At 40.3% G+C, this 8,963-nt stretch overlaps 1 protein-coding gene across 4 annotated transcripts in view; it reads right to left on the minus strand.

Annotated features, from left to right (window-relative positions):
• Positions 1–59: 59 nt before the first annotated feature.
• The window catches only part of LOC107567048 (mucin-2-like), a 46,439-nt gene continuing 37,535 nt past the window's right edge, over positions 60–8,963 (minus strand). The window contains exons 1-7 of one of the 4 annotated variants that reach the window (XM_016252639.1): positions 1,788–4,566; positions 1,534–1,688; positions 1,304–1,425; positions 1,151–1,212; positions 807–965; positions 553–707; positions 358–444 (exon numbers count right to left, since the gene is read on the minus strand). In XM_016252639.1, coding sequence (XP_016108125.1) covers positions 575–707; positions 807–965; positions 1,151–1,212; positions 1,304–1,425; positions 1,534–1,688; positions 1,788–4,507 — 3,351 coding nt within the window. In that variant the 5' untranslated portion in view covers positions 4,508–4,566 and the 3' untranslated portion in view covers positions 358–444; positions 553–574. Of the gene's footprint in view, positions 232–322; positions 445–552; positions 708–806; positions 966–1,150; positions 1,213–1,303; positions 1,426–1,533; positions 1,689–1,787; positions 4,567–8,963 lie in introns of those variants that run through there. The other 3 variants (XM_016252641.1, XM_016252640.1, XM_016252642.1) reach the window with 3 other exon arrangements.

Consider the following 8,963-nt stretch of genomic DNA (forward strand, 5'->3'; position numbering starts at 1 on the left):
CTGCAAGATAAACAAGATATATCTGTTAAGGACTTTAATCCACATAAAAAGTTTTTTTATTTATTTTTTATTATTATTTTTTTTTGGTATTTGTAACTTTACATAGCTTTAATAAGCTAAAATGTGAGGACACATGAAATAAACATTGTGACGTGAGTTTGCATCTTACGTGAAGTTAGAGGACTTGGGTTGTAAATTTGGACTACCAGGTTCATTCAGAAGAGTGTTCAGCTGCAGGAGAAAAATCAAATCATTCATCAGTTTCTGGTGAAGACTGGCATTGAACCTACGTCTTTTTACACTGTTCATTTTTGAAGTTTACCGCATTATTGATGGTATTCTGCACTTGCTGGTTGGTGTTGCCTCTAGACTCAGGGTCCTCTGGCATGCTGATGTTAATCACGTTGAATGTAAAGACCAAAGCATAGGAGGTTTCTGAGATCTCTGTTTGGATGGAAATGGTCATTTTAAGATTTGCCAAAAGCCTGAAATACATCATTGTTTGACTCAATCTCATTTCAAAACTTTCCAAGTGAAAATGATGACACTTACTCTCATAGGTGACATTCACCACCTACACCGATTCATTGAGCTGCGACTCTCTGGAATTACGGAGAGTTTTGATAGCACTGAGGACCAGAGATTCACTGGGGACTGGAGATGAGGAGTTGAACACCAGCTTGCTTGTGACCACTGCTGAACCAGATCTGTAAATATAACCACTTTTGTTTAATGTACATCAAGTTTTTCACAATAAAATTACTTCACATTTTTGATTGTTCCCAAAATAGAAAACCAACACTTACATGAGATTTGGAGCAGTAATAGAGACACTGGTTGTTGTTCCTGGAAAGACTGTTGTAGTGGTTGGTAGACGTAGCTCATTGAGGAAGCTGACTGGTTGTATGACATCTCCATCCTGGAAGCTGTATTCCATCCTGCCATTAATCTGGATTGAAGTGCCCCTGCAAGATAAACAAGATATATCTGTTAAGGACTTTAATCCACATCTTGAAAAAGTTTTTTTATTTTTTATTATTATTATTATTATTATATCTATTTTTTTGGTATTTGTAACTTTACATAGCTTTAATAAGCTAAAATGTGAGGACACATGAAATAAACATTGTGACGTGAGTTTGCATCTTACGTGAAGTTAGAGGACTTGGGTTGTAAATTTGGACTACCAGGTTCATTCAGAAGAGTGTTCAGCTGAAGGGGAAAAATTAAACCATTCATCAGTTTCTTGTGAAGACTGGCATTGAACTTAAGCCATATTACACTGTTCAGTTTTGAAGTGTACCGCATTATTGATGGTATCCTGCACTTGCTGGTTGGTGTTGCCTCTAGATGCAGGGTCCTCTGGAATACTGATGTTAATCACGTTAAATGTAAAGACCACAGCATAAGAGGTTTCTGAGATCTCTGTTTGGATGGAAATGGTAATTTTAAGATTTGCCAAAAGCCTGAAATACATAATTGTTTGACTCAATCTCATTTCAAAACTTTCCCAGTGAAAATGATGACACTTACTCTCATAGGTGACATTCACCACCTTCACTGATTCCTTGAGCTGTGACTCTCTGGAATTACGGAGAGTTTTGATAGCACTGAGGACCAGAGATTCACTGGGGACTGGAGATGAGGAGTTGAACACCAGCTTGCTTGTGACCACTGCTGAACCAGATCTGTAAATATAACCCCTTTTGTTTAATGTACATCAAGTTTTTCGCAATTAAATTACTTCACATTTTTGATTGTTCCCAAAATAGAAAACCAACACTTACATGAGATTTGGAGCAGTTATAGAGACACTGGTTGTTGTTCCTGGAAAGACTGTTGTAGATGCTGGGGATGTTGACGTATTTGTGTTTGGAACTGATGTTATTGGAGCTATTGGAAATTCTGCTGCACTGGTGAGACCTGTAATAATTCCAGTTGTAGTTGTTGATGCAGTTGTAGTTTCTGAATCTATGTTTGGGCTTGAAGTTGTTTTGGTTGAAAGTGCAAGTGTGGCTGGAGCAGAAGATGTGCTGGTAAAAGCTACAGTTGTTCTTAAAAGGCCTCCTGTTGTTACTTGAAATGCAGTTGTTGATTGAGCTGCAGTTGAACTTGGAATGGTGGCTGTTGTTGTGCTTGGAGCTGGAGCTGAGATATCTGCTGTAATTGTAGTTGTGGTGACGAAAGCTGTAGATGTGGTTGTTGTAAGAGAACTTGCCGTTTCTGAATTTGTAGAAATTGTTTTTGATGCAACAGTTGTGGTATCTGGACTCACAACTTCAGTAGTTGCAGCTGCACTAGACATTGTGATTTGAGCTGTTGTTGAACTTGGAGCATCAGATGAAGTTGGAGCTGATGTCATAGTGGAAGGTTGATTTGTGGTTGTAGAAGCTGCTGTTGTCATTGTTGAAGCTACAGTTGTAGTTGAGGAAGCTGTAGTTACTGATGTCGTTACAGGTGCAGATGTTTTTGAAGATGTAGCCATTGTTGTTGAAGTTACAGCTGTTGATGTTGTTGGATCATTTGTTGTTATACCTGGAGATTTAGATGAGGTTGGAGATGATGAAGTAGTAGAAGGCATAGTTGAGGAAGCCGCAGATGTCGAGGATGCAGTTGTAGTTTCGGAAGATGTAGTCACAGAGGTGGAAGGCCCCACTGTGGTTGTGGAAGCTGCAGGTGTAGTTGTACTTTCTGATGTTGTAGGCATTGTTGTAGACATAGAAGTTGTTGCTTCTGAAGTCACAACAGTGGATGTGAGAGCTCCAGTAGATGTGATTTCAAGTGGCAATGTCGTTTGAGATGTTGTTGTACTCGGAACTTCAGATGACATTAAAGTTGATGTAACAGTGGAAGGAACAGCTGTAGCTGAGGAAACTGTAGTTTCTGTACTCACAATTGTGGTTGTGGGAATTTCAGTAGTTGAGGATGCTTTAGTTACTGATGTTGTTAAAGGTGCAGTTGTTTCTGAAGATGTTGGTATTGTTGTTGAAGTGAGAGTTGTGGATTCTGAAGTTACAACTATTGGCGTTGTTGGATAGTTTGTTGTTGTAGATGTGGTTGATGAAGCTCTAGTCTTGGTTTCCGCTGTTGTACTCTCTGAAGTTGTAGGCACCACTGTTGAAGTAATATGTGTAGTTTCTGTACTCACAGCTGTGGTTGTGGGAATTTCAGTAGTTGAGGATGCAGTAGTTATTGATTTTGTTACAGGTGCAGTTGTTTCTGTAGATGTAGGTATTGTTGTTGAAGTGAGAGTTGTGGATTCTGAAGTTGCAGCTGTTGAAGTTGTTGGATCCTTTGTTGCTGTAGGTGTGGTTAATGAAGCTGTAGTCGTGGTTTCTGCTGTTGTACTTTCTGAAGTTATAGGCACCACTGTTGAAGTAATTTGTGTGGTTTCTGTACTCACAACTGTGGTTGTGGGAATTTCAGTAGTTGAGGATGCTGTAGTTACTGATTTTACAGGTGCAGCTGTTTCTAAAGGTATAGGTATAACTGTTGAAGTGAGAGTTGTGGATTCTGAAGTTACGGCTGTTGATATTGTTGGATCGTTTGTTGTTGTAGGTGTGGTTGATAAAGCTGTAGTCGTGGTTTCTGCTGTTGTACTTTTTGAAGTTGTAGGCACCACTGTTGAAGTAATTGGTGTGGTTTCTGTCCTCACAACTGTGGTAGTGGGAATTTCAGTAGTTGAGGATTCTGTAGTTACTGATGTTGTTAAAGGTGCAGTTGTTACTGTAGATGTAGGCATTGCTGTTGAAGTGAGAGTTGAGGATTCTGAAGTTACAGCTGTTGATGTTGTTGGATCGTTTGTTGTTGTAGGTGCGGTTGATGAAGCTGTAGTCGTGGTTTCTGCTGTTGTACTTTCTGAAGTTGTAGGCACCACTGTTGAAGTAATAGATGTTGTTTCTGTACTCACAACTGTGGTTGTGGGAATTTCAGTAGTTGAGGATGCTGTAGATACTGAAGTTGTTACGGGTGCAGTTGTTTCTGTAGTTGTCGGCATTGTTGTTGAAGTGAGAGTTGTGGATTCTGAAGTTACAGCTGTTGATGTTGTTGGTTCGTTTGTTGTTGTAGGTGTGGTTGATGAAGCTGTAGTTGTGATTTCTGCTGTTTTACTCTCTGAAGTTGTAGGCACTACTGTTGAACTAATTGATGTGGTTTCTGTACTCAAAACTTTGGTTGTGGGAATTTCAGTAGTTGAGGATGCTGTAGTTACTGAAGTTGTTACGGGTGCAGTTGTTTCTGTAGTTGTCGGCATTGTTGTTGAAGTGAGAGTTGTGGATTCTGAAGTTACAGCTGTTGATGTTGTTGGGTCGTTTGTTGTTGTAGGTGTTGTTGATGAAGCTGTAGTCGTGGTTTCTGCTGTTGTACTCTCTGAATTTGTAGGCACCACTGTTGAAGTAATAGATGTTGTTTCTGTACTCACAACTGTGGTTGTGGGAATTTCAGTAGTTGAGGAGGCTGTAATTACTGAAGCTGTTACGGGTGTAGTTGTTTCTGAAGATGTAGGCATTGTTGTTGAAGTGAGAGTTGTGGATTGTGAAGTGACAGCTGTTGATGTTGTTGGATCATTTGTTATAGGTGTGGTTGATATAGCTGTAGTCGTGGTTTCTGCTGTTGTACTTTCTGAAGTTGTAGGCACCACTGTTGAAGTAATTGGTGTTGTGTCTGTACTCACAACTGTGGTTGTGGGAATTTCAGTAGTTGAGAATGCTGTAGATACTGAAGTTGTTACGGGTGTAGTTGGTTCTGAAGATGTAGGCAATGTTGTTGAAGGGAGAGTTGTGGATTGTGAAGTGACAGCTGTTGATGTTGTTGATGAAGCTGTAGTCGTGGTTTCTGCTGTTGTACTTTCTGAAGTTGTAGGCACCACTGTTGAAGTAATTGGTGTTGTGTCTGTACTCACAACTGTGGTTGTGGGAATTTCAGTAGTTGAGAATGCTGTAGATACTGAAGTTGTTACAGGTGCAGTTGTTTCTGTAGATGTAGGCATTGTTGTTGAAGTGAGAGTTGTGGATTCTGAAGTTACAGCTGTTGATGTTGTTGGATCGTTTGTTGTTGTAGGTGTTGTTGATGAAGCTGTAGTCGTGGTTTCTGCTGTTGCACTTTCTGAAGTTGTAGGCACCAATGTTGAAGTAATTGGTGTTGTGTCTGTACTCACAACTGTGGTTGTGGGAATTTCAGTAGTTGAGGAGGCTGTGATTACTGAAGTTGTTACGGGTGTAGTTGTTTCTGAAGATGTAGGCATTGTTGTTGAAGTGAGAGTTGTGGATTCTGAAGTTACAGCTGTTGATGTTGTTGGATCGTTTGATGTTGTAGGTGTTGTTGATGAAGCTGTAGTCGTGGTTTCTGCTGTTGCACTTTCTGAAGTTGTAGGCACCACTGTTGAAGTAATAGATGTTGTTTCTGTACTCACAACTGTGGTTGTGAGAATTTCAGTAGCTGAGGAGGCTGTGATTACTGAAGTTGTTACGGGTGTAGTTGTTTCTGAAGATGTAGGCATTGTTGTTGAAGTGAGAGTTGTGGATTCTGAAGTTACAGCTGTTGATGTTGTTGGATCGTTTGTTGTTGTAGGTGTTGTTGATGAAGCTGTAGTCGTGGTTTCTGCTGTTGTACTTTCTGAAGTTGTAGGCACCACTGTTGAAGTAATAGATGTTGTTTCTGTACTCACAACTGTGGTTGTGGGAATTTCAGTAGTTGAGGATGCTGTAGTTACTGAAGTTGTTACGGGTGCAGTTGTTTCTGTAGATGTAGGCATTGTTGTTGAAGTGAGAGTCGTGGATTCTGAAGTTACAGCTGTTGATGTTGTTGGATCCTTTGTTGCTGGAGGTGTGGTTAATGAAGCTGTAGTCGTGGTTTCTGCTGTTGTACTTTCTGAAGTTGTAAGCACCACTGTTGAAGTAATAGATGTGGTTTCTGTACTCACAACTGTGGTTGTGGGAATTTCAGTAGTTGAGGATGCTGTAGTTACTGAAGTTGTTACAGGTGCAGTTGTTTCTGAAGATCTAGGCATTGTTGTTGAAGTGAGAGTCGTGGATTCTGAAGTTACAGCTGTTGATGTTGTTGGATCGTTTGTTGTTGTAGATGTGGTTGATGAAGCTGTAGGCGTGGTTTCTGCTGTTGTTCTTTCTGAAGTTGTAAGCACCACTGTTGAAGTAATAGATGTGGTTTCTGTACTCACAACTGTGGTTGTGGGAATTTCAGTAGTTGAGGATGCTGTAGTTACTGAAGTTGTTACAGGTGCAGTTGTTTCTGAAGATCTAGGCATTGTTGTTGAAGTGAGAGTCGTGGATTCTGAAGTTACAGCTGTTGATGTTGTTGGATCGTTTGTTGTTGTAGATGTGGTTGATGAAGCTGTAGGCGTGGTTTCTGCTGTTGTTCTTTCTGAAGTTGTAAGCACCACTGTTGAAGTAATAGATGTGGTTTCTGTACTCACAACTGTGGTTGTGGGAATTTCAGTAGTTGAGGATGCTGTAGTTACTGAAGTTGTTACAGGTGCAGTTGTTTCTGAAGATCTAGGCATTGTTGTTGAAGTGAGAGTCGTGGATTCTGAAGTTACAGCTGTTGATGTTGTTGGATCGTTTGTTGTTGTAGATGTGGTTGATGAAGCTGTAGGCGTGGTTTCTGCTGTTGTTCTTTCTGAAGTTGTAAGCACCACTGTTGAAGTAATAGATGTGGTTTCTGTACTCACAACTGTGGTTGTGGGAATTTCAGTAGTTGAGGATGCTGTAGTTACTGAAGTTGTTACAGGTGCAGTTGTTTCTGAAGATCTAGGCATTGTTGTTGAAGTGAGAGTCGTGGATTCTGAAGTTACAGCTGTTGATGTTGTTGGATCGTTTGTTGTTGTAGATGTGGTTGATGAAGCTGTAGGCGTGGTTTCTGCTGTTGTTCTTTCTGAAGTTGTAAGCACCACTGTTGAAGTAATAGATGTGGTTTCTGTACTCACAACTGTGGTTGTGGGAATTTCAGTAGTTGAGGATGCTGTAGTTACTGAAGTTGTTACAGGTGCAGTTGTTTCTGAAGATCTAGGCATTGTTGTTGAAGTGAGAGTCGTGGATTCTGAAGTTACAGCTGTTGATGTTGTTGGATCGTTTGTTGTTGTAGATGTGGTTGATGAAGCTGTAGGCGTGGTTTCTGCTGTTGTTCTTTCTGAAGTTGTAAGCACCACTGTTGAAGTAATAGATGTGGTTTCTGTACTCACAACTGTGGTTGTGGGAATTTCAGTAGTTGAGGATGCTGTAGTTACTGAAGTTGTTACAGGTGCAGTTGTTTCTGAAGATCTAGGCATTGTTGTTGAAGTGAGAGTCGTGGATTCTGAAGTTACAGCTGTTGATGTTGTTGGATCGTTTGTTGTTGTAGATGTGGTTGATGAAGCTGTAGGCGTGGTTTCTGCTGTTGTTCTTTCTGAAGTTGTAAGCACCACTGTTGAAGTAATAGATGTGGTTTCTGTACTCACAACTGTGGTTGTGGGAATTTCAGTAGTTGAGGATGCTGTAGTTACTGAAGTTGTTACAGGTGCAGTTGTTTCTGAAGATCTAGGCATTGTTGTTGAAGTGAGAGTCGTGGATTCTGAAGTTACAGCTGTTGATGTTGTTGGATCGTTTGTTGTTGTAGATGTGGTTGATGAAGCTGTAGGCGTGGTTTCTGCTGTTGTTCTTTCTGAAGTTGTAAGCACCACTGTTGAAGTAATAGATGTGGTTTCTGTACTCACAACTGTGGTTGTGGGAATTTCAGTAGTTGAGGATGCTGTAGTTACTGAAGTTGTTACAGGTGCAGTTGTTTCTGAAGATCTAGGCATTGTTGTTGAAGTGAGAGTCGTGGATTCTGAAGTTACAGCTGTTGATGTTGTTGGATCGTTTGTTGTTGTAGATGTGGTTGATGAAGCTGTAGGCGTGGTTTCTGCTGTTGTTCTTTCTGAAGTTGTAAGCACCACTGTTGAAGTAATAGATGTGGTTTCTGTACTCACAACTGTGGTTGTGGGAATTTCAGTAGTTGAGGATGCTGTAGTTACTGAAGTTGTTACAGGTGCAGTTGTTTCTGAAGATCTAGGCATTGTTGTTGAAGTGAGAGTCGTGGATTCTGAAGTTACAGCTGTTGATGTTGTTGGATCGTTTGTTGTTGTAGATGTGGTTGATGAAGCTGTAGGCGTGGTTTCTGCTGTTGTTCTTTCTGAAGTTGTAAGCACCACTGTTGAAGTAATAGATGTGGTTTCTGTACTCACAACTGTGGTTGTGGGAATTTCAGTAGTTGAGGATGCTGTAGTTACTGAAGTTGTTACAGGTGCAGTTGTTTCTGAAGATGTAGGCATTGTTGTTGAAGTGAGAGTTGTGGATTCTGAAGTTATGGCTGTTGATGTTGTTGGATCGTTTGTTGTTGTAGATGTGGTTGATGAAGCTGTAGTCGTGGTTTCTGCTGTTGTACTCTCTGAAGTTGTAGTGAGTTCAGTTGTTGTGAGTCCAAGTGATGTTGTGGTTACAGCTGTAGTAGTGGAAGGCTCAGTTGTGGTTGTGGATGCAGTATTTGTTGTTTCAGCTGCAGATGTCGTTTCTGAAGATGTAGGCATGGTTGTTGAAGCAAGTGTTTCTGAATTTATAACCGTTGTTGTACCTGGAGAATCAGATGTGGTCGGAGCTGATGTTGCTGAGGTTGGAGTGGAAAGTACAGTTGTGGTTTCTGAAGCTGTATATCCTGAAGTTGTAGACTGCGCAACTGTTGTTGAAGCGCTGGATTTTTGAAAAGAAAAATATTAGATCTAAAATTGAATTACCGTTTACAAAAACATGTTTGTATTAGATGAAAACGCAATGACACATAATTGAAATACAAAAAAAAAAATCAATAATCACTTACCCAAGGTAAACAGCACACCACAAACACACTGTAAAGAGAAACACATTCCTGTAAAATCTTTCATTCGTTTTTGTTTATATTTAGCCCAAAACAGAACAATTCCAAAACAAACTGTAGAA

Source organism: Sinocyclocheilus grahami, unplaced genomic scaffold, assembly GCF_001515645.1.
Source record: "Sinocyclocheilus grahami isolate Dianchi unplaced genomic scaffold, SAMN03320097.WGS_v1.1 scaffold1123.1, whole genome shotgun sequence".
NCBI classification, from domain to species: domain Eukaryota; kingdom Metazoa; phylum Chordata; class Actinopteri; order Cypriniformes; family Cyprinidae; genus Sinocyclocheilus; species Sinocyclocheilus grahami.